The sequence below is a fragment of the Podarcis melisellensis genome (genome assembly GCF_964234715.1).
Source record: "Podarcis melisellensis genome assembly, chromosome: 8".
In the NCBI taxonomy this organism is placed as follows: Eukaryota; Metazoa; Chordata; class Lepidosauria; order Squamata; family Lacertidae; genus Podarcis; species Podarcis melisellensis.
In genome coordinates, this window is record NC_138540.1 from 35,090,956 (window position 1) to 35,118,948 (window position 27,993).

At 44.4% G+C, this 27,993-nt stretch overlaps 1 protein-coding gene and 2 long non-coding RNA genes across 12 annotated transcripts in view; 1 reads left to right on the forward strand and 2 right to left on the reverse strand.

The window, feature by feature from the left end:
• Positions 1-126: 126 nt before the first annotated feature.
• Positions 127-27,993, forward strand: part of LOC309377150 (uncharacterized protein) — a 94,640-nt gene continuing 66,773 nt past the window's right edge. For 3 of the 9 annotated variants that reach the window (XM_081924149.1, XM_081924148.1, XM_081924150.1), the window contains exon 1: positions 127-607. In XM_081924149.1, the coding sequence (XP_081780275.1) occupies positions 522-607 (86 nt within the window). In that variant the 5' untranslated portion in view covers positions 127-521. Of the gene's footprint in view, positions 608-12,118; positions 12,223-22,680; positions 22,839-27,993 lie in introns of all 9 variants that reach the window. The other 6 variants (XR_014171435.1, XR_014171438.1, XR_014171433.1 and 3 more) reach the window with 6 other exon arrangements.
• Positions 3,330-14,758, reverse strand: LOC309377173. Of its 2 annotated transcripts, XR_014171464.1 has the most exons (4): positions 13,853-14,758; positions 13,276-13,501; positions 7,353-7,500; positions 3,330-4,351 (listed from the first exon to the last, which is right to left on the reverse strand). It is a non-coding gene; the product is annotated as an uncharacterized lncRNA (long non-coding RNA). The 2 variants fall into 2 exon arrangements; XR_014171463.1 differs by lacking the exon at positions 7,353-7,500.
• The window catches only part of LOC309377188, a 60,460-nt gene continuing 47,228 nt past the window's right edge, over positions 14,762-27,993 (reverse strand). The window contains exons 2-3 of the long non-coding RNA XR_014171480.1: positions 16,391-16,443; positions 14,762-14,929 (exon numbers count right to left, since the gene is read on the reverse strand). This is a non-coding gene — a long non-coding RNA (uncharacterized lncRNA). The remainder of the gene's footprint in view (positions 14,930-16,390; positions 16,444-27,993) is intronic.

Genomic DNA, 27,993 nt, shown 5'->3' on the forward strand with positions numbered 1-27,993 from the left:
AGAAATAAATGGGAGAGCGGCCTAACGCCTTGTCCGGGTGAGCAGCTTCCGCGCTCGCTTTGGCAGCCGTCTCTCTTCTCCCCGCATCCCGACCCCTGCGGAGGAAGAGATAGGAAGCGAGGCTTTGGGCGGAGCTCCGTTTAAAAAGCCGCGTGTCCCTGCCTCGCTCTTCCTTTTATCCGCCACCCCAGCTCCCCCGCGCAACGGTAGCAGTAGCCAGCTCTCGCCCTACTCACAGTAGATCCGCTGAAGTTAAGGGGCATGACTTAGTTCATTAATTTCAGTGGGTCTGCTCAAAGTAGCCACAGAGACCAGTTGTGCTTTGACAACGTGACATATAACAGTTCAGATAAAGCCAAAGGGGAAAAAATGGTAACAGAACTCGGAAGCCGAAGTTGTGCGCCCTTCTAATACTCTATCTCATGGGCCCGAATCGAAGGGGAGGGGGGAGAGGAGGAAGAAAAAGGACAAGGAAGAGACTGGGGCAGAGAGCGGCACTAGTAAGGTGCCTGAGAAGATGAATGGTGACCCCTGGCGGCTCCAGGGCGCTACTACAGCGGCGCAGTCGCCGGTTGAGCCTTGTTCTTCCCCGCTTCCCTGTTCTAAGGTGAGACTCAATTATATATAAAATAGACGGCTAAAATTATATTTATATAACATATAAAATTATATCTAATCAGTTGTCTTGCATGGATATGTGCCTGTCCATATTGATAAGAGCTTTAATTTGTAGGGTTGCCATACTTCAAGGAGGTTCTTTAATGGTATATTAAGATCTTATTTTCTGAATGCTAGGTTATGATCATATCAGACTGCAACTGAGAGGGAGCTTGATTTGGGGATAGGAGTTAAGCTCTAGGGTTTCCAAAAGGGGGTGTGGGGATTTATATGGTGCATTCATGCTTTCATATATTTACTTCAAATTTATATACAGTACTTAATTTTATGCCATTTGATTGTAATAAAACTTCTAAGTGCCTTACAGTGGCGTAGCGTGGGTTGTCAGCACCCGGGGCAAGGCAAGTAATTTGCGCCCCCTAACCCGTGAGAGAGAGTGAGTGAGCCAGGAGGGGCAGAGAGCTGCGAGTGCGAGCGCGCCCCCAGATGTTGCGCCCGGTGCGGCCGGCCCCCCCTGCACCCCCCACGCTACGCCACTGGTGCCTTATGAGCAGTTTTCTTGAATTAAGTGCATTGTAAATTTCTTTGAGAATTCTTTTTTAAGTGTAAAGCAATATACAAATCTTACCAAATCAATTCTGTGGGAAATAGATAAGATTTCAGGGTGGGTTTTTGCTTGCTTGCTTGCTCTTTTGTCTGGATAAGAACAGATTATTTTAAAGTTTTTAGGTTAAAGTCTTTAAATCATAAGTCGCCTTGGAGGCTCTTTTTGAGCTGATAGGCAACTCATAAATACTTTTATAAATTGACCCTAGTGTACAGTTCACTTTTCATGAACTTTCTGCATCCCACCCCCCTTTAAGCCCATTCATCCTTGCTCACCTGTGTGCCTTCGTTACATATCTTTAGGCACCTGGCAAAAGCATTCCTCTTCTCCCAGGCCTTTGGCTAATTGAGCAATTTATGTCCTTTTAAACTGTGGGGAGCAGGTTATTTTTGTTTGTTTGTTAGTATGTCGTGTATTTTTATATTGTAAACCACTCTATGATCTTGGGGTGAAGGGTGGTATAGAAATTTAATTAATATTAATCATACCACATTGCCCCAGAATTTTGGTGACTATCATACTGAGTGCCTTGGCGCATACCCCGAAGTGCCTTGTGATGAAAAGGCCTATGTCTCAGGGGTAGTGCACGTAGTCTGCATGCAGAGGACTCAAGGCAGCAGTGCCAACTTGAATAAAATATTGGGGGGGGGCTCTCCTGCATAATCGATCACATGACATGGTGCATGCCGACCATTTGAATGGCAATGCAGTATTTTATTGGGGGAAGGCGAAGCCCCCTCGGCCCTTAGGAATTGGCTCCTATGCCCTAGGCTCAGTCTCTGGCAACTCCACATAAAATGTTCCAAGCTAGTAGGGCAGGTGGGAGACCCCATATCTGCTCAAAGCAGGGGTAGAGAACCTTTGGACTTCCAATGGGTTTTATTCAGTGTAAGGCAGTTTCCTATGTTCCCCGTTGCATGTTATAGAGAAGGGCTGTAACTCAGAGGCAGAGCATCTGCCTTGCATGCAAAAAGTCTCTAGTTCAATCCCGGCATCTTCTGGTAAGGCTGGGAAAGGCTCCCTCTATGAAACCCTGGAGAACCTTTCCTGGGCCGTGTAGGCAATGCTGAGCTAGATGGATCAGTGGTCTGACTCACTATCAGGCAGCTTCCTATTTTCCCAGGAGGGCACTGTTGCTGGATGTGCTCAGCTGGTTGAAACCTTAAGCAGAAGCTCTTCACGCAGCAACATTGCAGATCCAACCTGTAGTAGTAAATGCGGGTTGCTTGGCAGCAGCAGAAAAAGAGGAATATTGCCTCCACGATCTGCTTCTAGACTTCCTGAAGGCATCTGATTGGCCACTGTAGGAAACAAAATACACTGGGCTAGATGGACTTTTGGTTTGATCCACCAGGGCCCCACTTCTTCCCCGCCATCTTCACTGGTCTACTTGAACATAATGTACATAATGTATTAAGTAATGCCACAAATGTAAACATGAGAATGCTGGAATACTTATCCAGACCGAAATCCCCTTTCCCCTCCTTTTTGTATACGGTGGTTTCCTTTCAACAGCAACAAAACCTGAATCCACTGTAGCAGAAATCTATACATTTTAAATATCTGTAGGTGACAACTAGCATAATGCCTTCCAGGTTTTGGATTTCATCGGACAGCAGCATAACAAGAAATTGTGTGCTGAAAAGCAGGAGCGCTTTCTCTCTCTCTCTCATCCCTCCCCCTTTTGTCAAACTTAGCTTTACGCGAGAGGTAGCTAAGATCACACATTGATTTTTATTTAGAACAAGGACTTACTGATCTGTACAGGACTTGTAATGAAACTGGCAAATCTCTGAGCAACTAAAGGTTCTTCAAGGCACACGATAAACGCTTGGTGGTCCTGTTTTGTCGCAGATGTGACATGCATTTGATGAAGACTGTCGTTGCCTGTGACAGCTTATGCCACAATGAACTGGATAGACACTTGCAAAGTGATGTGTTCAGGAGGCAGGAAGGAACAGACTGCACACACATCTAGAGGTTTGTGACATTTCTATAGGAGATGCCTACGTAGCTAAGCAGGCAAGTTGCTTTTCAGCTCTGCAGGCCTGGGTGGGTGCACTGTGTAATGTACAGTTACGACCTGAATCAGGGATGGCGGAGAAATTAGTTTAAGTTTGCGTTTAAAGGAGAAGCTACCTGTTTCACATTTCTCAACACAATGCATGAACTGAAAAGTAGCTGTCCTTCAACATTTGCACCTCTCCAAATTTTGCAATGCTTTTCTCCATTCAAGTGATGTGTACAAAAAATGTATATACCAGGGTAAAGTGTTCATAAAGATGTATATATTAGTGAAAATATCAAAGAAAAGTGCATTGTTTTTGGAGATACTGCTTTGCCAAAAAAAAAAAAAAGAGTGTATATTAGGCAACATTACACACAAAAAATGTGTTTATTAGGATAAATTCACACTGAAATAGTGCTGAGGGTTTTTCCCCCAAGTGAAAACTGATATGGGAATGTGGAGAACTGGAGACTGGAATAATGAGAAACTGAGTGAAACCAAAGTTGACACGTTGTTCTTCCACCCGTAGGCCTGATACATTCCTACATCATGCAGATGACCTGTAAAGAGTGAGTGAACATAGTGTGGCTGTTGGACAATAAATGCCCAGTGCTGAAGCACCTGTAGCATTTGGAAATGTATTCTTAGCCATTCATTCTGAAGGTGTTCTGCAGGTGCGCATTTTTAACTACGAATGTTGGGGAAACTCTTTTCTAATAATAGCATTAAGCGTACCTAGCAAAGCACAGGCTGGTTTGTTTCCACCAGTGGCTGCTGTGAGAGAGAGCGAGAGGCTTCCTTTTTCCATACACTTCTTCTCCAGCGTTTCCCCCCATCCTCATTGTTCGCATTTTAGGTTGGAGTACCATGGAGTTTCAAATCCCATTTGCAAACAAACGGCGAGTCATTAGCCATGAAGAAACGGAGATTATTGTGAAGGGTGGGAGAGGTGGGGTGCGTGGAATGTAATCCTGCTTCATTCTCTCGCAGCCATGAATAACCGATACACATGTCTTTCCACCGTGGAAGTTATGCGATTAACGGAAGCCATTCTGTCGGTTGAGTTGCCACTTTCAGGGGATGCTTACCATCAATCTGCATCTTGTATAATCGACTTCCTCTTTTTTCTTTTTTTGCAAAAAAAAAAAAGAGAATCAAAATCAGAGCTTGCCTTAGGAATTAGGGTCTCCTGAATTGGGCCCATAGAGTCACAATGTTAGTAGGACCTCGAAGATCGGCTAATTCAGTAACCCAACCAGTACAAGATCTAGCACACCTCCCCTCAGCCCTAGCAAGCATGGCCAGTGGCGATGGGAGTTGTAGTTCAGCAAACTCTGGAAGGCCAAAGATCCCCCAATCCCTGCTTTATGATATTAAGCACCTGTTTGGAAACAGTCTAAAATACACTTGCAAAACAAATGGAGGAAGGAAACCCATATGAAGCATTATATTCATGACTGGTGAGATGTTATGAGATGGCCGACCAAACATATGTTGTGCCTCAGTGGGAGTCTTGTTTATCTTTATTTTTTAAGAACCCACTTTCTTCACTGTACAGCTCCTCTGTCTCATTCGTGTCTCTAGAGGATGCCGGTGAATGGCCTATCTCCTTAATTCTTCCATCCACTTGGTGGTGTAATATGCAAAGGAAAAATGGACCCGTCGCATTCAGCATTTCCGCATTAATGAAATGTGGATTTCTATTTCAGATAATGTAACTTGCTGGATTATTTAATAACCCTGGAACTTGTTAAGAGCTCGGCTAAGCTGCTGAGTTATTAAAGTGGGAAGAAATAGTCTTTCAAACAGTTGTTTTATGAGGAGTCTCTGTAGTCGTTGGCTTTGAGTTTATCCAATGATAAAGCTATTTGCTAAGGTTGCCATTTTACTTCATTATGGCAAAATCACTTATTTGGGAAATAATGGAGAAATCAAAACTTTTTATATTTAAAAAGTTAGAGGAGATTAAAACCCCCCCCCACATTTTGCCTATTTATTTCTCAGCGTTCATAAGCTGTGCTAAGAGGAGAGGGTTTGAGATTCAAAGGTGGAAGCCACACCTTCTGCTCAGGAAACACTAAACCAGTTCAGAGGTGCACCTAGGCTCCCTGGGACCCCTGGCAAGGAGCAGTATCTGCATCCCAATCCCTTGCACCCATGGCAATCGCCAGCTTGTCCTTCACAATTTTTGTGCCTGCTTGGACCTGCATCCTTGGCAGGGGCCAACCTGACCAACCCCCAGGTACATCCCTGCCAGTTTGACAGGTAGTTCAGGTGTTCAGGGCATGATGCTAATAACATCAACGTGGCAGGCTCAATCTCCAAGTGGGTGGGGATATGCAGGCTCTCCTTCCAAGGGAGACAAAGGAGACTACAGGCTACATAACGCCATCAAACCATTGCTCCATCTTGCTTAGTATTGTCTCCATCAGGGGTAGCCAACATTGCACCCTCCAGATGTTGTTGGACACCAACACCCAGCATCTCCAATTGATATTACCAAGGGTCAGGGATGGTGGTAGTTGGAGTCCAACAGCAACTGGAGGGCACCCTGGTCTACACCTACAGGCAATGGCTTTCCAGGGTCTCAGACAGGTGTCTTTCCCGGTCCCACCTGGGGAGGACAGAGATTAAACTTAGAACCTTCTTCACAGAAAGAATGTGCTATGAACTGTGAGTCTTCTCCAGAGAGGCATAGTTCAGTGGTGGATAACACTGCCAGATTCAAAAGCAGAACAGCTTTACACCTTTTACTCTCTAGGTCAGTGGAATATTTTTTCATGCCCAGGGCAGTTTTCTTTTTTTTAATTCTAATATGGGGAAGCTTTCAGACATGTGGTCTCTCAACTGCAGTCTCAAATGTAAAACTCAGAAAAAGCTAAACCATATGACTCTCTTGATCACCAGCAACACAACCTCTTCCGTTCACTCTCAGAAACAATGACCTGTCACGTGCAGCTGCTCTACATTTTGTGCAAATTAATTTATTGAGTTATTTGATAGCTATTTGAAATCTTTCCTGGAAATTGGACTACACATTTACCCCATTTAACAACAACAGCAACAGCATATTAGACACTGGTATGGTTATCATCTCTCTCTCTCTCTCTCTCTCTCACACACACACACACACACACACACACTCATGGCAAAGCTGCTTGGCACCCCTAAAAAACCCCACACCTGTGTGCCTGGTAAACACATAATGCTAAACCATTGTTTATGGGTTATTAAACCATGGCTTAGCATTCTGTGTGAACCTTGCAGCTTAACTATGGTTTGTTTGCTGGTGACAATGTATTGTTGTTGGTTTGTGAACTTTGGTTTGTTTTAACTATAGCTTGATGTTATGTGTGAACCCAGCATGCTTCCTTAACCATGGTTTGTTTGACCACCCTCTCCCAGACTCTCATCAAATCACAGTCTTCATAAGGCAAGAACAGCTGCAAAACAAGACAAACTTTGGAGAAACAAGCCATAGTCTTAAACAAACCATAGCTTACATGACAGCTAAGCCTCGTGGTCTGGATATTGTACACATTTTCAGGGCACTTGTTATGTGAAATTTCAGTTATCCAAGCACAAATAATTATTCCCAAACCTTTCTACACAAATGGCTGATTCAGATATCCAAACAGCTGGAGTTTGCCCATTTCCTTACTTGCTGTGCTGGTCAATGGCAGCCATTTCAGGCAGAAACCAGGGAGGGAGGGAAATCAGCCAAATCAGGGAATAGGAGAAATAGGGCAAATTGGTTTTTCCTTTGTTTGTCTTTTGCCTGTTGGCTGCAGCAGTTTGGGACAGAAACCATGCAGACAGGGAGTGAAAAATCAGGCAGATCACGGATTAGAAATGTTTCCATAGGAAATAATAGAAATTGTCAGCTCACCTAATGAATGATTTTCTGGGAACACATTGTATTGAGAAAGCAGGACCTGCATTTACTATAGATTTTCAATGGGGGCCTGGCAGACTTTTGCATGCAGGCTAAAATAGGGTTAAACATACATTCACTAATGGTATGTAGAAGCCCAAAGAGATAATCTGTCAAAAACTTAGACGCATCATCATTGCACTGGTGTGGAAGACAGTCATGCAGTCTTTGGTTGGTTTACATACCAGAAAGCAGCAAAGAATCTGAGCTTTGGGAATTCATAGTTGACATTGTAACATGTGTAAGACTTCACCGCAGTGTGAATTCCTTTGAGCGTCAGTTTCTTTTAGAGGGGATTAATTGCCACAGATGCTCCAGGCCCTGGAAATAGCTCTGAACACACCACACAGATTAATTTCAACTGTTGACTCTGTGTGTGTGTGTGTGTGTGTGTGTGTGTGTGTGTGTGTGGAGACCCATGCAGTTTTATGGAGGGCGTTGTTTTGTCTGTAATGCCTTCTTTGCTGTACAGTAATTTCTTTCGTTTATGCAGCATGATGAAATTGCATGGCACTCTTCCAAAGTAAAGGAAAATAGGTCTCTGCCCCAAAGGACTTACAATCTGGGATGGGACACATGTTGGGAAAGGTTGTGGGTCAGTGGTAGAGCACACACTTTGCATGCAGAAGGTTCAATCCCCAGCATCCCCAGGAAGGGGTGGGAGAGATGGGTGCTGAAATCCCGGAGAGCTGCTGCCAGTCAGTGTAGACTATACTGAGCTAGATGGTGCCGTGGTCTCAGTGGGTGTTCTTGGGCCCATGTCTTGCATGCAACTCTGCCCCCCATTTCAGCCATTTGGTTGGCATGTTTGGGGCGTTCTGCAGCATATTCCCCACTGCACGGGTGTATCTGCTCTTCTGCCTATGCAATGGGGCAGAATCCTAAAGCCCCTCAGCTGTCAGGTCTTCATTCCAGGATTACATAGGAAGCTGCCTTGCACCAATTCAGAGCGTCGGTCCATCTAAGCCCAGTACTATTTGCGCTGACTAGCAGTGGCTCTCTAAAGCAGGGGTAGGCAACCTAAGACCTGGGGGCCGGATGCGGCCCAATCGCCTTCTAAATCTGGCCCACGGACGGTCCGGGAATCAGCGTGTTTTTACATGAGTAGAATGTGTCCTTTTATTTAAAATGCATCTCTGGGTTATTTGTGGGGCCTGCCTGGTGTTTTTACATGAGCAGAATGTGTGCTTTTATTTAAAATGCATCTATGGGTTATTTGTGGGGCATAGGAATTCATTCATACTTTTTTTCAAAATATAGTCCAGCCCACCATGGCTGCAAAAGATTGCTGACCCCTGCTCTAGAGTTTGAGACGGAGGTCTCTCAGAGCCCAGCCTGAAGATGGAAATTGGGACCTTCTGCTTGCAAAGCAGATATAGTGGAACCTCGGGTTACATACACTTCAAGTTACATACCCTTCAGGTTACAGACTCCGCTAACCCAGAAATAGTGCTTCAGGTTAAGAACTTTGCTTCAGGATGAGAACAGAAATCGTCCTCCCACGGCGCAGCAGCAACAGGAGGCCCCATTAACTAAAGTGGTGCTTCAGGTTAAGAACAGTTTCAGGTTAAGTACAGACCTCCAGAACGAATTAAGTACTTAACCCGAGATTCCCAATGACACCTTGGATCCTCTATAAATTCTACAAGCAATCTCTGCAGTCCGCCCAGAAATCTCTTCTTCTCTGTTCCTAATTGTTACCCCTCCTCATTGTTTGTAGATCCTCAAATAATTGTTAACCTTTGGGGGCTTTAAGTTTGTTACTTATCATGACCCTTAAGCCATTTCTGAAATAATTATTTTCAGGGATGAAGCTCCTCCCCACTGTAGGAATGGCATGCATCTGTTTACCTCCTGACACATACTACCTGGAACCGAGCTTTTAAAATGTCTCGCAGAGTGATTTCACCTTCTTAATCATCTCAGATAGCACTCTGTCACCATGCCGCTTCCCATCTTGGTATAGAGTTTATTTTATATACAGCTGATGGCCATTTTGAGTGGGGCTTCCGTTTCCAGCCCCTGTATGTGTTGGTGGAGCGCTTATAAGTGTTCCCCACGCTGTTACGCCCTTTTAGTGATGTGTTGTTTTATCGTTTCAGGTCACTTCTGAGTTCGCGCCATGTGTGCGCGCGCAGTCTCACACCTTACAGGCACACATTAATCGGTTGTTGCCTGTAATACCAATATACAATGCACAACTGCAAATAATTGCAATGCATATTTAGAACAGAGGTGCCCTGTTTTCCATTCACCGGAAGCTTTCTGATACCTGGATCTTTCTGACCTCACATCAGGGAGTTCCCTGTAAAGAGGGATTAACCATTAAACCTCTCTGGGAATTGTAGCTCTGTGAGAGAAGGGTCTTAACAAACTACAGCTCCCAGGATTCTTTGCGGGGAGCCATGACTGCTTAAGGTGGCATAATGCTGCTTTAAGCATGTGGTGTGAATGTGGCCTTACTCTGACTCTTGACTTGACTCTTCAGCATTGCTCCCTAGAGCAACTTGTGGATCCCGGCGGTCCCCCAGCAGCTGCAGTTGGCAGGCATATTAGCCCAAGTTGCCCAGCATGGAACTGGGCACACATAACACAGCACAGCACAGTAAGCTGTGATAAACAGACTGTGCATTGCAGCTATTTTGCAAGAAGGAAGTACGGGGCAATGGCTGTTGTTGTTTTTAAGAAGAATTTGCTTTCCTCCCTCAAGTTGCCTCTTTTGATCAGCTTCTGCTGTGCCTATTTCCATGCCCACCAGAGAGACAGAAGGCAGTTTCTCCAGTTTTCATGACAAAGGTCTTGCTATAACAAGGTATTTTGCAGGCTGGGGAGGGCGGGTGGCGGAGGTGGAGGAAGGATGGGTAAGAGCACTGCTCTCTAGCAAAGGACTCTCTGACAATCTCTCAGCTTAGTTGTGTTGATTTGCAGGACTAGGAGGGCAGTCCAGAGCAGGAAAGGGCAGGGAGAGAGGCGGCTTTGCTAGTGATATCAAGATCAGAGGAGTGCAAGGAATGAAAGCAACGGGGAGAGAGGAAATGAGAGAGGAAACCTCTCCAGCACCTCATCATAATGATCGCAACTCCACGCTTAATATTTCTCCCCTCGCTTTGACACGGAAAGCGACAGAACATTTTCTCCCCTCCTCCCTTAGCGCATTGCAACTGTGTTCTGTTGTAGGAGGGGAAAGGTTCAAACTAAAGATTTCTCACCCACAGAATTATATTATCGCCGTTACGTGGCAAGTCCTAACCGTGTCCTTTATTATTTATTTGAAAGTATTTCTGGACTTCTTTATATTTCAAAAATCTCAGAGTGGCGTACACAATGTACAATATGAAAACAAGCTGCAGTGAAGCAACCCACAGCATTCGCAACACACGTCTGCGCACGCACGGGTTGCAATTTGGCACTTCTGTGCATGCGCAAAGCATGATTTAGTGCTTCTGCGCATGCGCGACTGCCGAAACCCGGAAGTAACCCGTTCCAGTAACTCCGGGTTTTGGTGGCCTGTAACCCGAAAAAACGCAACCTGAAGCGTCTGTAACCCGAGGTATGACTGTAATAAACAGTATAAAACAACAGTATAAAAGCATATATAAGCATGGAAAGGCAAATAAAAGAGATCAAGGGGATTCAGACACCAAAAAAAGGGTCTGATCTCTTGGGTCAAAACAACAACAACAACAACAAAACAAGTCTTCACAAGATGTCTGAAGCAACAGATGTCTGTGATTGTACAGGTTTATTGCCTTTTACTAGGTGCAGTCCCATGAAATTTCATACATCAGTGTAGCTATTTGTCATGAGCCCCATGGAAACCTCTTGGCAAGATTGGTCGGAGGAGGTGGAGAATTGGGATGAGACTACTGAGACTGTCAAGCGACATCCTTACCACAACACAGCCTGACGTCCCAATGGTGGAGAGAATTGATGGAGTTAGCCCCAGCTCTGCCCTCTGAGGGTGTGGTAGACCTGACAACTGAGGAGGCATGCAAGCTTGAGTTGGCCAGTGAATCGGCCTGGCAGGCGTAATTCCCAAGGATGCTCCAGCAGACCTGCCGGTGTGAGTAACCTCAGTCTATTCGCAGGAGTGCCTCTTTCTTGCCCAGTACCGTTGCTTTGGACTAGAACTGCACCAATAATTTTGTCCACCATGCCTTCCGAACAGAGAGCCAAGAGGGCACGTTAGGCGTTGAGGCAATTACCACATTCACACCATACATTTAAAGCACTATGATACCATTTGAAACAGGCATGGCTTCCCCCAAAGAATTCTGGGAGCTGAAATTTATTAAAGGAGCTGAGAGTTGTTAGGAGACCCCCCCATTCGCCTCACAGAGCTACCATTGCCAGAGTTCCCTGGGAAGAGGGATTGATTGCTAAACCCAGGTGCTTAGAGAGAGTCTTCACACTGAAGATGAGCTGTTTCTTTTCACAAGCTTTGAGGCTTTATTGGGGGTGGGGGTGGCACCACTGGTCTAGAAAGACCTCAGCATAATGCAGCTCCCTATCTTCCTATCTGGCCAGAGTGGTCTGTCTCTCTCCTGGCAGGTTTCTGGGTGGGAAAGAAGAGGACCACAGAGATAAAAAGGGAGTGGCAGAATATGCAAACCAAAACACAGAAATCCTTTGAAATTTGCACTTCTCTAGATTTTGCAATGCAGTTCTGCGGCCGAAACTATACGAAAGGACACCGGGTGGTATGCAGCTAAGTTTTACTCAGAGTAGACCCACTGAGATTAACAGATTTAACTTTCTCATGTTCATTATTTTAAAGGGGACTACTCTGAGTAAATCTTAACTGCACACCGCCCAATATACTAAAGCATGCGGATAAATCCAGATGCTAGTGAAAATAACATACACGACTTAGGGGGTTTGCTTTGCAAAAATGTGCATGTTGGGAGAAATTCGCACTAAAATACTGACGAATTTTCATTTTTTAAAAAAGCAAACCGATGTGGAAATGTGGAGACATGAGTTTAAGACTGGAGAAATAAGAAACTGAAATGGACAGATTCAACCATCCCTGGGCTTCACCTGCCACTCCAAAAGGTGACCTCAGGAGCACAGCAAAATGGTTACACCTGCTATAAACTGTTCATCGTATAGATTACTATAGCAGCCGTGGCCAGGATTACTGGGGTAGTTGGGTGAATGGGTTGACGTTTGTTTTTCCTGGCTTCATAAGACTGCAGTTTTGGAGATTTGCAAGAGTTCAGGGAAGCTTCCACTGCAAGCCACATCTGATCGGGTGGAAATCTGGCTGAGTTCAACTGTCCTCCCAAATCTGCCATCTCTGTGGTGCTTCCCCAGTGGCATAGACACGTCTCGTTTACATCTCTCACTCCCTGTTACTAGCGCATTAGAGCCCAGTAACAAAGATTGACAGTATCAATAATATGTAAATTCGTCTTTTTAATATCTTTTCTCTCCCTAGGAATGTTTGACATCACCCAGGGAAAAACAACAAACGCGTTTCATGTAGTCACAGATCAGAGCATCTCTCCCTCTCTCCCCCTCTCCCTCCTTTCTTCTCCTTCTTCTTTAAACGTATCAATCATTGTATTCTGACATTGCGAGGAAATGTTCTGATTGGAGATATTTATGTCGCCAGTTATTAAAACGAGACAATTGCAATTAGGCGCACAGTGACGGCTTCTTATCTTCCAAATCATTTTGTCCTTAGATGAAACAACTTCCCTTTCTGCCCCCCCTGTACATGTCCCCCCTTCCTCTGTGTGTGTGTGTGTGTGTGCGTGCCAGCTTAAGCTGTCAAAACCAGATTCGGTAAATAGGAAGTGCTGTTCTTCCCTGCAAAAGCTTTAGAAATTCCAAATGAAGTGTTTAATTATATAATTACCAAACAGACCGCCTCAGGTTAAATTCATTAGTGTTTCACCGGATTGCTTTCAGTGACTTCCCCGAGTACCCTCTTTTGCTTCTGGTAATAGAAACTTGTGGAAGCAGATTGCGCCAATCGTTTCTCTCTCTCTCTCTCTCTCTCTCTCTCTCTCTCTCTCTCTCCGATTGCCTAGGTGTTCTTGCAACTTTTTTATTTTTTGAGGGTGACACATAAAAGACAAAAAAAACCCCAAATCAACAAACCTGCCAGCCGGCCATTGTCGCTTTGAAGAAACTGTTTCAATCACTTTGCGTCGTCTTTATGTCAGTTTGCCAGATGGCTTGGGTCTTTCTGAGGTCCTGTACCAACGGGGCTTACAGAGTGCTGTTAAAGCTTCAAAGCCGCTTTTTAATCTTCCCGAACATCACAGGGGCTGCGAAAGTGACTTGGGCTCCCTGAAGTCTCTCCTACAAAAGAGGCCAAGCGAGCCTGGAAATGAAAGCCAGATAAAGGGATTGCGGGAATAAGAAACAGAGGGAAAAGAGCAGTGGTTAGTCTTTCTTGTAGCGTTTCAAAAGGAATTCTAAGACAAATTATGGCTCTGGGTGTTTCCAGCCCCCACTCTTCCCCAACATCCCCACCCCACCCCGGAAAGAAAAAGGACTGATGCAGCGAAGAGATGCTGAGGCAGAATATTTTGACCCAAAGAACCCTTAACCTTGTATGAAGCGAAAAACAATGAAAGCACCTCTTTTTAAAATCATCTTAAGACAGTGTCCCTTGCATAATTACCAGTGTGCATGTAAAGGAAAGAAGGAAGAGGTTGTGTTCTCCACTCACCTTGCCAGCGGCAATGTTAATAATGAGGTCTTGGTTTTTATTTTAGGGGTTGTTATGGGCTGTTTTGGGTTGTTGTTGTTTTTGTTTTTTTAAGAACCTCTTTCCTTAGTCTGTCTGCATTGCCACACTGAATGATGTTGTCCTCAGATGTTCATGACATTTGACGGCAGTTGTGTTTATTCGATGTGGCACTCGATCTGAAGAAGTACACCTTTCTTCTACAGATAAAGGGCTGGCTGATATTGCGGTTGTTTGGGGGGTTTTGCCTCCTTAAAATGCTTAAGTTCATCCTCCTTGCACAAATAAATACCGTACTTGCAATGTGTTTTGAGCAGTGAACACGAGCTGAAATGAGAAACTGGAGACTGGTTGACCTTTAGAACCGCATTTAATGGCACACTAAATACTGGTTGCCCCCATGTGAGCTTAACATTTTGGTTGTGTCTGGTTGAGCTAAGAGCTTGATGGCTGTTTGGAAGCTTCCGGAACCCAGCAGCCCATTGTAGGCATTCAGGAGTACAAGATACCAGTTGTCTTGGTGCCTGCAATGGTCCTCTTCACTTGACTTAGGGTTGGCAGAGGAAGCTGTCATCTCTTCAAGGGGTGCAGAGTTGGAAGGGACCCTAAGGGGCATTTGGTCCAACTCCCCACCATGCAGTAATCACAGCTAAATAATCCCTGACAGATGGCCACCCAAACTCCAACGAAGGATAGAACACCACCTTCTGAGGGAGTCTGTTTCACTGCCAAACAGCTCTTACCATCAGATAGTTCTTCCTCATGTTAAGTTGGAATATCCTTCCTTGTTCCATTAGTTCAGCTCCTACCTCTGGTGCAGCAGAATACAAGCTTGCTCCATCTTCAATAGGCCAGCCCTTTAGATATTTGAAGTCAGCCAAGATCCAGGGTCAGGAATGTGCTGAGGGGGCCACAACCCTCCAGGGGGGCTGTTGACAAGAGCCCCTGCTCTTCAATGTTGCACCCTGCTTGCTTGACTCTCATTCTGGTCCAGGGCAACAGTTCCGGAGAGATGGAGGAGGCACAATAGATGCCACTGCTTGCTTGTTCATTGAGTGCCTGCCTGGCAAGGGAGCAGGTGGAAATAGTGAGAAAAATGAAGATGGTAATTATGGTGGTGAGGAAGCAAATTCCTCAAGAGAGCGGGATCAGGCCATGGGTAGGCAAACTAAGGCCCGGGGGCCGGATCCAGCCCAATCACCTTCTAAATCTGGCCTGTGGACGTTCCAGGAATCAGCATGTTTTTACAAGAGTAGAATGTATCCTTTTATTTAAAATGCACCTCTGGGTTATTTGTGGGGCATAGGAATTTGTTCATGTCCCCCCCCCCCCCAATATAGTCCGACCCACCACAAGATCTGAGGGACAGTAGACCAGCCCCCTGCTGAAAAAGTTTGCTGACCCCTGGGTCAGGCTGTGTGACTTCCCTGGAGGCCCCCCCCCAAAAAAAAAACCCTGGTTCTGGCACTGTATGGCTATTAAGATGCTTTGCTCTGGTGATAACAAGAGGCCATGATAAATAATCTTTGGAATGTTCATCTTATATTTTGAATCCTTTTCATATCACTTGAGGGAGGGAGAATGTATCTTTTCGCAAATGTCTTTGGCTGCAGGAGATAAAAAAGTGGCTGACTGACTATAGCAGGAGCCGTAGTGATTCCATCACAACCTGCAAGATTGGTTTGGGGTATGGGGCAGCCCCTCTGATTGGTGCTGAATGGCTGGCATTTTAAATTTCCCACAATGCCCTGGAGCAGCTGACATAGCGTTGCTCCAGGGCAAAGGGGATAATTTAAACTGCTTTCCACACCTCAGCCTGGGGTAGGCATCAGCATCGTTGGGCTCTGTCGGACTGCGCAGGTCCTGTCGCCTTCCCTGCTGCCTGCTCTTCAGGATCTGAAGGGGAGGCTATCCTTCACTTCCTGATAGAAACACAATTGGGGAAAGGTTGTGTCTCAGTGGTAGAGCATCTCAGGTTCAATCCCTGGCGTCTCCATATAAGAGACCTTATGGGGTGGCACAAAGCACGGCCGGTGAGGGGCATGGCCTGGGAAATAGGAATGTGAAACAAGGAGATTCCCTAGGATCAAATAGAAAGGTTTGTAAGGCCCCATTTGACCCTCAGGCCTGAGGTTCCCAACCTTTGTAGTATGGGATAGCATAGTAGGTATCTTTCTGGAGCTGCTTTTAAAATTTGCTCTGTTCCTAGGTGTAACACATGGATAAGTGAGCTGGATCTTGGAATGGGTAGGGTGTTCTGTCCTTCCAGTTGTGCAGGATGAGGTGACTGGCAGCCAGTTTTGCACAAAGAAGCCATTTTCCACACCCCAGGGCTATATCCTGGATGTGGCTAGCACATTGCCAAGGTTCAGCCAGAGGCCCTGAGTTGAGCCAGGGGCGTTGGAGCTGACAAAATATAGCCAGATTCTGGTTTTAAAGCCCCCCCCCCCGAGTCTTCCGAGACAAAGGATGACAATGGAACATCCTTGATCCAGAGGAGCACTCATCTTGCAGACATACCTCTGGGGCTGGTCCTGGATTCAGCTCTTCTCCTGACTCCTCAGTCTCATCCCCTGGAGAAGACAAATATGAGCCCAGGGTCATGGCTGGTCTGAGCCACCACCGGCAGTCACTCCAGCACTGTGGCGACAAGTTAATCTTGTTGTATATAAAAATGAAGTGTTTTCTGCATTTTAATTCATAGGTGTGCTTCAGCTACCAAGAAGTTGGAACAAAAACATGTACTGGCACTGTCTTTGGGCAAGGACCACATAAACCAATGTCACTGGTTCCTGGAACCAATCAATTAAGCCCTCATTGGTAAATTCACCTGGAAACTCTGTTATCTTTCATCTCAAGTATCTCCTTGAAGATAAAAAATAATAATAACCCTAGCCATGGCAAAATTTTCTCTTGGAGGTAGTAAGAATTAAAAATCCACATGTCTTGCATAAAACACAGTGACTGCCTAGTAATGTCTTTTCCGTATTCTGTACTTTGCTTTCGAAATTGTTTTTTCGGGTCTTGGGGCCTTAATAAAGAATGTGTGTGGTGTCACTGGAGCTCACTTAAAAATAATGATTAACATCCAAACTGGGCCATTATGGATAAATCACCAAACCATGGTTTGACCAAAAGGAGCAGGTCTTGGGCTCACACAGTCTCCTTCCCTTGCATGCTACAACAGCCTATCTATCAGACCTGGTTCACAGCAAACCATAGGGTTTTCTAACACTTAGTTTGGGGGGAAATATTGTTTGCTACAAAGTAGAATTGGTCTGTACTTCACAGTTCTTCAAACAAACAGTAGCTTGCCTGAGAAACAGAGCATTCTCAGCTGAGATGTAATGCCAAACTATTGCTGAGATGTAATGCCAAACTCAGCTGAGATGTAATGCCAAACTATTGCTCTACCCAGGCACTTGTCTTTTGTGTCAAATCAACATGCTGGGAGAGAGAGAATATGGACAAACCTGCTTCCTCAAGCTGGGACAGTTGACTTTCATGAACTGGAGGTCAACTTTCTACAACTCTCTGTATTTGTGTTGACCAGCCTTCCTCAAACTGGAGCCCTCCATCTGTCTTGGACGATACAACTCCCATCATCCCTGACCAGTGGCCAGGCTACCTGATACTGCTATGAGCTTGCTTCTTGAGAGCCAGTGTGGTGTAGTGGTTAAGAGCGGTAGACTCATAATCTGGGGAACCGGGTTCATGTCTCCGCTCCTCCACATTCAGCTGCTGGGTGACCTTGGGCCAGTCACACTTCTCTGAAGTTTCTCAGCCTCACTCACCTCACGGAGTGTTTGTTGTGGGGGAGGAAGGGAAAGGAGAATGTTAGACGCTTTGAGACTCCTTAGGGTAGTGATAAAGTGGGATATCAAATCCAAATCCAAACTCTTCTCTGAGGCAAAACATCTGTCACAGCAGCTTACAAAATCAGTTGTAGGCCAAAACATCTGCAGGGCAACATTGAGAAAAGCCGGTGTAGGCTCTCTGTTCCAATATAAGGATGTCCATGGCTGCTAGCCACAATGACAATGTTCTACCTGCATCTTTGGAGGCGGCATGCTTCTGAATACCAGTTGCTGGAAACCACAGGAGAGGAGAGGGCTCTTGGGCTTGGGTCCTGCTTTCTCCCTACTGTGTTGGCAACTGTGGGAACAGGACGCTGGGCTAGATGGGCCTTTGGTGTGGCCCAGCAGGGCTCTTCATAAGTTCCACAGGGCTCCAAGATGGTTGATGGGTGGGAGCTAACATGCTCCTCTCCCCTGCCTCAAGCGTTAGCACAGAGGAGAAATGCCTGAAGAGGGCTTATGGTTTGTTGCAAACCAGGGTGTCAGGAGCAGGTCAGCAATAAAACACCCATTGTGTCTGTGAAGTCAACTCTTTATTCAAAGAAAACAAAATAATGCAGGCTTAGCGATCACAGTAATTCTTCCCAATAGATCTTGCATCAGTGAAGGAGTTTCAAGGACTGGAGGTCCCTGCCCTCCTCACTGCTCTCTAAGGTTCCTTCTGCGGTTGCTTTCCCAGCAGCCTAAGGCTGCTTTGTTTTGTCTCTCTCTGCTCCGCCCTCTTCATTTCTCTGTGTGTTCTGGGAGACCAAGGGGTAGGGGAGCTAGTCACAGCAAGAGGTTCCCCAGCCTCCCACCAGTCTTCTACATCCAGGCAACCCATGACACAGGAAGTCCAGGGAACAGTCAGAACACTCTTGGAAGGAGAGGGAGGTTTGAGAATGGGAGCATGAGGAAAGGGCCCAGGTGGTCAAACAATGGTTTGGCTTCCCATTGCTTCAGCAGTATGTTTCAGGGGAAAGGGATGGGCTATGGACTTCTACATTTCAGAACGTATACTCCCCTGTTCTCTTTTTCCTCTCTCTTTTTTAATCATCTCATTCTTCATAAGGATGTAATTTGCAGTCCTCTTTTTTTCTTTTTAACAATTAACACCTTCCCAGCCTGCCCCCAGCCCCCCCCCCAGTTATTATACCCACAAAAGAAGCCAGCGTCTCTTTGCTTCCATGCACAGATCCCAAATGTAGGTCATACAATCTAATAACTTTCAGCCCCTCACTGACAAAGTTTCATGCGAAAGAAAAGAGAGGAGAAGAAGAAGAAGTAGGGGGAAAAACCTGGAAAAAGAAACACACAATAACTTGGCTTTGACCTTGCACTCTTCAAAAAGGAAGTTACTTCTGAGCCACAAACATCAAAAAGAATAAATAATTGTTTTTCTTTTTTGTTGTTATGATATGGATCATCTGAGCAGTTAGTGGTAAGCAAGCCGCCTTTGATATGGTTTAGATGCCCTGGTGCTCGGCCCTCTATTTATGTCAGCGTGTTCCTGTTCCCACACCAGGAACGTAGAATCCCTTGATTAAATTCATATTTGTTTTAATCTTTCCCTGTGTCTGATCTCAAGCTCAAAGATTCTAATGAAAAAGTAACACGTCCTGCTGGGTTTAGTGCTGATGTCAGGCATTCATGTGTTTGTCCTGTTCTAACCTGATAATGCCAGAAAAAGCTCAGAACCCCAAACGGCTCAAAACTCCAGCCGGTTCGAAAGACAAAAGGTATTTGGGTATTTCATGCGGGGTATTTCCCCCACCTCCATACAAGCCACAGGCCTCTTTTTGGTGGTGGTCTCTCTTTTTATAGATATAAAAAAATGTTTTGTTTGTAGAAGTAGCAAGAAAGGAGGAAGAAAGAGAACCCCGATAAACAACAATTTATAAAATATCAACTGGCCACAACAGGGAGTTTAATTAATCTGACCCAGGATGTAATTTTGTATGCAGGGGACATTCATGTGTAATCTGTAGGAGTAAGAAGAAAAGAAAATCGATGGGCATAAGAAGGAATGATAAGGAAGAGAGAGGTTGTTTAATTAGGCTGGCCCTCTTTTGGAATATTTATGTAAATGTTTGAGACTTTTCCAGGAGCGTTTGAGCTGCTTGAGTACTCAGTTTTGTTGCTCTTTGCAATTACCAAACCAACTTACACAACTTAGGCCACATTCACACCATCGATTTAAAGTACTTTAATACTACTTTGAACAGTCATGGCTTCCCCCAAAGGATTCTGGGAGATGTCATTCATCAAAGGTACTGAGAGTTGCTAGGTGTCTTTGAGCAACCCTCAGAACCCTTAAAAAACTACAGCTCCCAGAATTCTTTGGAGGATGCCACAACTGTTCAAAGTGGTATCATAGCGCTTTAAATAGATGGTGTGAATGTGGCTGGGGTCTCTCCAACCCCTCCTGAAGACATTGAGAAATTGAAACTGGGACTTTTGGCATGCAAAGCGGATTCTCTACCGATGAGCTACAGCCCTTCCTCTCTCATACTGAACCAAAACATGCACAGGAAGCTTTACCATCTTATTAATTCTGCAGACTATAATAACGTGCTGCCTGTCTCCTTTTTATAACCTTTTTGTTTACTCTTTCTTCTTTTGATTCCTTTTACTCTGTTGTTGCTTTTGTTCTGGGACCCACAAGATCCAAGGGTGGGTTATGGATATATTAAAAGTGCAATATTCACATCATTTTTAAACAAATGCAATCAAAGGAATGGGGTGAGCTGCTTACAGCTGTTCATTTAACTATTATGAGATCCTGTAAAGATTTAAAGGGCGCAGCATTCAGCTACAGCTATGAGAGAGTTTGGAGGGTACCTTGAGTGGAAAAAACTTAAATATAAATTGAAAGTAATTAGGGAGCAAGCAAAGAATGATTACTTTGTAGTAGAGTGGGATGATTTTATCTCCTTTGTTAATGATAAAACTAATGACCTATCTCCACATTATATGAGGCCTTGGACGTTTTAAAGTAAACGACTCTTTTGGCAGACTTAATATATTTTCGTATGTATTATGTTTTGCATTTAAGCTGCTCTTGCTTTGCTACAGTTACCTGCTGAGGCGTAATGGGACATTCTCATTCTTAACGACACTTGGAACCAAAAAGTCATTTGGTTGAGGGGGGAGGATTTAGTTTTGCTTGAATTAAATTATTTGTCACGGTGGTTCTGCCTATGATGTTTCTTTGCTGAGTGAGGGAAGTGTAATGCAATTGTTTCGACATACGCTATTGAAGAGATAACTTCCTTGGCTAATGTGTTTACTTATTGAAAGCACAATAAAATAATTTCAAAAGAAATGGGGGGGGGTGAGTGAGCTCTAATGTAGAGAGAGCGGGAGAGAGTCAAAGGCCAGGGTAAAGAGGTGTGTCTTCAGCATGCAACAGATACTTCATAATAAAGGTTTCACGGGCACCTCTGTGTGCGGAGGGAAAAACCACCACTTAGGGTTTGCCACAAAGAAAATGCTCTCCAGCATGGCCACTCCTCAAACTTCTGAGGCCAGTGAAGCTACCAAGAAAGGACTCTCTGCTGGTCTTAACACCTGTAGGGAAGGAGGCACTATTTCAGATAATTGGGTCCCAAATCTTAAATGCTGATGTGAGCACCTTGAGTTGGGACTGAGGGGAGGGGGGACGACTGGCAACTAACCCAGCTGCTTTTAAAACAAGGGTGACACAAGTTCTAAATGGAACACCATCCAGTAATCTGGCTGCTGCATTGGTTGTTCCTGCCACTGTCCTTGGGGAGGTGACCATTTTGAGAGCAGCGAGAAAGAACTGCAGCTATTAAAGAAGTTTCCTTAAACGATTTTCCAGACGTCCTCGTCGTTATCCTTGCACGGAGACACACATTCGCTTTAGAAATCAGACCGGGATATGTAGGAGTAGCTCGTCTCTTGACAAGCAGAACTACCCAGCAGACCCAAACATAATCCTGCCAGGGAAGAGAGGAGGAGAAAGCAGTGGCAGGGAAACTGAAACACAGGCCTCTAATGTTTTTGGCAGACGTGTCTGCTCCTACAAGTGGGCGCGTAGGCAAGTTGAGATTACGGCCTGTGTTTCCAAAGGCGTGTGCAGTGGGGGTGATGTTGAGCACGCCTGATAGCAAATAATAGGATTTATACTTGTATCTCTTACTCGCCGCTTTGAAAATGCATCTCTGCAAGCGGGAAAATGCTGAGCTGTACAGAATTTAATCGGATGATGCCAACATAAACGGCTTCTCCTCATCCCCCACATTAAGCTGGAGGTCAGAGCAGTCATTTCTGCTACTTTGACACCACCCAAAAAAATCGTACACAAGGTGTTTTCCTTTCCGAACAGGCCAGTACAGTCATACCTCGGGTTACAGCCACTTCAGGTTGTGTTTTTTTGGGTTATGGACCACCGAAACCCGGAAGTACCGGAACGGGTTACTTCTGGGTTTCAGCGCTCACGCATGCGCAGAAGCGCCGAATCACAACTCGCGCATGCGCAGACGCGAGTTGCGAACGTGCATCCAACACAGATCACGTTCGCAGCCCGAGCGTCCACTGTACTCAATAGGGCTAGGGACAGAGGGTAAGAATTTGATTCAGTTCATACTAAAAGGTGAACCAACCCAGTTGACATTACGTTTGGATGAATATGTCAATTTTGGGTTCTCATTTTTTCAGTCGTAAGTTCAGTGTTGTATGTTTCCACATCAGCTTGAGATTTATTTATTTTTAGTATTCATAAGCATTTTTGTGTGAATTTCTTCTACTACACACATTTTTATTGCAGGTTTGTCCAGTGCATACATTTTTGCAAAGCAATTTTCCCTAATGTAATGCATTTCTGTATGTTATTTTCACCAATAAATGCATTTATGTGCACATTTTATCCTATTACATAGATGTTTAAGGGGAGCCACATTGAAAAGTACATTTGATGTTTTGTGGAACTTATATGGCCCATATGTTCAGATTCAGGGTCAGATTCTTCTACCTGCTTCTCAACAACCAGTGTTGATCCTGCCTCCATCTCCTAGGACTCGGAAACACCAGCACAAACCCACCTTGCAAGCTCAACCCACCCTGAGGATTGCCCAGTCTCATGACTACAGCCATTTGCTATGCTAAGTGTTGTGCCTGTCCTGTCCTTTGAAGCAAGGTGCAAGGGACATGTTGCTTGTTGGACTAGCTCCTTAGCTTGCACCTAGCTATGTATCTCATCCTTTTGCACACCTGCTGTACCTTGTAACTGTGCCTTGCCTATGTACCACTCTTATTTAAGCATTAAAGTCTTTGGCAGAAGCCGAGCTGGGAGCTGGAGTTCCTCTTCTGGCAGTGAAGGCCAGGATACTTGGAAACCTGTTTGCTCACATGTACTAAGCACGGCAGAAGAAATTAGTATGCGCACCAATTTCAGCAAGTGATTATGTGTACCATATCTCCATAGATCTCAAAAATCTTTGCCAGTCTCCTGCCTGTTATTGGTGCAATCCTACTGAAACTACCATCATCATTTGGAGCTGTTTATCTGTCTCATGGATGAAAGCCAGTGTTGAAAGTTTGCTTCAAGCAAGGATTTTACAATGCTCCATCGCCAATGGGCATCACCAGCAGTAAACCTGAAAGCTTGAAAGGAAACCACACTGTCCTTCTTAGCAAAGCTTGTTAGTTACAAAGCATGCAGGGCAAAGGGATGGAGCGTTATTGCATATGAGTGACTACAGGCTACATCTCTCTATCTCTCTCCTGATACTTTCTCCAGATGAGCAGCTTGGGATAACATCACTAGAGTTATAAGATCATAGGAACGCTGCTGGATCATGCCAAAGGACTGACTAATCATAAGAACATAGGAAGTTGCATTATACAAATTCAGACCATTGGCCCATCTAGCGCAGTATTGTCTCCTCTGACAGTGGGGGACATACACCCTTGCGCAAATTAATTGAAACAAAGCATGTTTTCTATCTTACTCGTAATCCTGTACTCAAAACAAACACGAAAAGTCAGTTGATCATTATGGTGTCGGAAGCCTGCAGCCAATAGAAATAATGATGCGCTCGCCACAATATATTGAGGTTCTACGAAAGAGAGTTATTCCAGAGTTGGAAAAGAGGTATTCTGATGGTACTGGGATATTGACCTAGCCCTCTGTCACACATTGAAAGTGGTAAAGAAATTCATGACAGAGCAGCAAATACAGGTACTTGATTGGCCAGGGAATTCCCCGGACGTAAATCCCATTGAGAATTTGTGGGCTATATTCAATACTCACCTCTGTGCTGTAGACTGTATGACTATGGAGAAGCTCATTCAGGCACCAATTCAAGTGTGGTACAGGGATCCAAAAATCAACAGTGACTGTTCAAAACTACTAGACTTCATGCCAAACCGTGTTCAAATGCTGCTTAAAAATAGCGGAGGTCATATACGTTACTAATGTATATATATGTGAGTTTTGTACATGTATATGTGAGTTTTGTACAATAAACTACATTGTTTGTTTCAGTTAATTTGCACAAGGGTGTAGTCATCTTGGCTAGTAATCACTGATATCCTGATCCTCTATGGGTGGCATCGTGGCAACAGACTTTGTCTCCTATCTATGCACATTCCTTAAAATATTTGTAGAGAGTCCCTGCACTTATAGCTGGAGGGCCTTCTCCATATGATTGGGAACCAAACCTGTATAGTTTGGTGGTAGAGCCTTCTACTGCAGTGCCATGCTTATGGTACCCTGTTGAATGTCTATAAGAGGATAATAGTCATTCAGTGCGCATATACATATATATATATATGTATGTGTGTGTGTGTGTGTGTGTGTGTGTGTGAGAGAGAGAGAGAGAGAGAGAGAGAGAGAGAGAGAGAGAGAGAGAGAGAGAGATCTGGCCAGACTGTGTGTGTGTCCCTGAGAAATAAACATACAATTTCTGAAACTCAGAAAATGGGTATGGAGACAAACGCAACCATATTCCTCGAAACTGGATTAATAAGAATTGAGGCAAGAGTGTGGCTCGCCACTCTTAATTACTGGCTGAGACTAGCCTTCCTTCTGAGCAGCCTTGCTTCCCTGACTATTATAGACAAATTTCAGTCCACATGGAAAGAAGCAGTGGAAAATATAATAGCAACTTTAGGATTCAATCCACAAATCCAACTCAACATGGGGCACGAACAAGCAAAAAACAATATTTAACAGCGTGTGGTAGATATAGAACAACAGGTAGACCTAGCCAGGTCCACCAAATTTTTAATTAGCGAAACTATAAGATATTTGACTTCCCAAATGCCATACATAGCTAATCTCGAAATACCAAAATAATGAAGGGCTTTCACTTTGGCCCGTTGTCAGGCCCTCCCTTCAGCAATGTAGAAAGGCCATTATAGGAGATGCCTTACGAGGAGAGGAAATGCCCGTGTGGCTCTGGGCAGCAGGAAACGAACGAGCATGCCCTTCTTCATTGCCAGTAGACATCTGAACTAGGCTTATCCAGCCCATTTTATATATGTTTCCTGGGCGTTCAGAAGAACATACATCTCCCTATTACTACAGGACGAGAGCCCAGAAGTCACATATTCAGTCACCAGATTTTGTGCTGCCATGATAGATATTCAACGAAGAATGGCCTATGCTACAATTCAGTCCTAAACTGTTAGATCCACACTTCTGAAACCCACCCCATATAGCTGTGTTAACCGATCTTTTAATTTTTCTTATAAACTTTTACTCACCCATTGTCTATGCTTAATTAAGTATTCTAGGTATATGTTTAAATCTATGTTTGGTTCTTTCTCCTATTTATTTAATAATTATTAGCTTAGATTTATACTGTTATGCTATTTATTAAGATGTTTTGCTTATGCTGGTCTATGACCGTAATAAAGTACTTGACTTGACTTGACTGGGTATGGAGACTATTCCCCTTCCGAAACAGTGCCCTGGCCCTATATATTGCCAAGGCTTCTGACTCAGTCCCGATTCTAAGAACGCAACCCTTTTGATCCTAATTTGGCCAATCCTGCCCATACCCTGGTATCTGTCAGTATGATACTCCAAGCATATAGGTCTTCGTTTCAAGAGTTTTGTATGTTATCAAGTATTTCTGGACTTTGGACCAGACACAATTAATGCTTGTGTTGTTCAATAAATCTAGCTATATCTGTTGATCTTAAGCATCAAGAGCATATGTCACACATAAAAAGATCCAGCTGCTGGCACACAATTGGATAGATTTATGGTGCACTGCAGATAGCTCTCTCCTCTGCTTTCTCTTTGCCCAAGACTTTGAGCATGCTTTCCCATTTTATACGCACATAAAAGTTTGTTCTTTAAAAAAGAAATCTGTCTTTAAAATCTTTTCAAAGTGTGTGTAGATATATACATGCACGTAAAATCTTGCAAAATCTTGAAAGTTGGTTTCTGAAACCAGATCAAATAGTTCTGACATTTGCTATCTAGCCTTTAAAAGATGTACTATAGATGGCGGTAGTTTCTTCCCCTGGTTGATTTGCTGTAGATAAAGAGCTAACCTGCACCTGTCGCTATAAACACAAGGAGACCAGATTGTGGGAGCCAATGTCCCGGAGAGAAACACATTCCTTTAAATGTTAATCCATTTGGCTTAACTTTTTGTGACTCTTTATTCTTTTAGGAAACCGGGACCTGGCATAAATTGAATTCCTCTGCCACAATCTTTGGAGAGGGAAGCGTAGAGAAACATGCATGTTCCTGGCCTGATCTCTTTACTCAGGCGTTTGTCATGGTATTCTAGCCAGAGAAGAGGCCTGTAGCCGAATATCTGACTAGATGTTTGAAATCAACATGTCAACATCAGCCCCCCATCAGTGCCAGCACATTGGATGTCCATACCCACATCTAAGCCCAGGGAGTGGGTCCATGAGGTCATTATTTTCATCTGGAACAAATGAAACAAGAAAGTTGTCACAGTTCCCAGAGTTCCCTGTGAATAGCAATTAATTTCTAAACCACCCTTAAATATCATAGCACTTGTTTTATTTTATCTGCTTATTTTATTCATTTCATAAAATCCATCCACTGTTTGATTGTAAAACAGAAAGAAAAAACGCAAAGCAGTTCACAAAAACTGTGAGGGGAATTGGGGGGGGGTGTCTCGAAACAACTCTCAGCAGGCAGCACCTTTAACAAACTACAGCACCCATAATTATTTGGGGGAAGCCATGACTGTTTAAAACGGTATCATAGTGCTTTAAATGTCTGGTGTGGATGTGGCCTTAAAATCCTCACTGGAGTTAGAAGTCTGCTGTGAAGCCAGACGCAGGATGGAGGAATGGCCACTAATTTAGATGACTTTAAAGGAGGAGTCATAGAGAGGATAGGTCTGTCAGAGGCTATTAGCCACAATGGCTAAATGAACCACTAGGCTTAAGAGGCCGTATGTCACTCAATACCAGATGCTTGTTGGAAGTTTGGTAAATCTATTGCAATGGTGTGGAGAAATAAAATTGACTGGTAAGACTGCCAGTTGAAGGGATAAAGAAAACTTTTATTACGTGTGCCAAACAAAAAGAACCTTAAGTATAGGTTTTTGTTGTTGTTTAGTCGTGTCCGACTCTTTGTGACCCCATGGACCAGAGCACACCAGGCACTCCTGTCTTCCACTGCCTCCCACAGTTTGGTCAAACTCATGTTGGTAGCTTTGAGAACACTGTCCAACCATCTCATCCTCTGTCGTCCCCTTCTCCTTGTGCCCTCAATCTTTCCCAACATCAGGGTCTTTTCCAGGGAGTCTTCTCTTCTCATGAGGTGGCCAAAGTATTGGAGCCTCAGCTTCACGATCTGTCCTTCCAGTGAGCACTCAGGGCTGATTTCCTTAAGAATGGATAGGTTTGATCTTCTTGCAGTCCATGGGACTCTCAAGAGTCTCCTCCAGCACCATAATTCAAAAGCATCAATTCCTCGGCGATCAGCCTTCTTTAATGGTCCAGCTCTCACTTCCATACATCACTACTGGGAAAACCATAGTTTTAATTATATGGACCTTGCCAAGTATAGGTTTTACATGTGGCCAAAATAGAGTCAATACACACACATGCTTGCTCATACTGATGTTGACTGAACTTGGAGAAGAAGCAGGAAGTAAAGGCTAGGAGGAAGCCTGTACAGTGGTACCTCGGGTTAAGAACTTAATTCGTTCTGGAGGTCTGTTCTTAACCTGAAACTGTTCTTAGCCTGAAGCACCACTTTAGCTAATGGGGCCTCCTGCTGCTGCTGCGCTGCCGCTGCACGATTTCTGTTCTCATCCT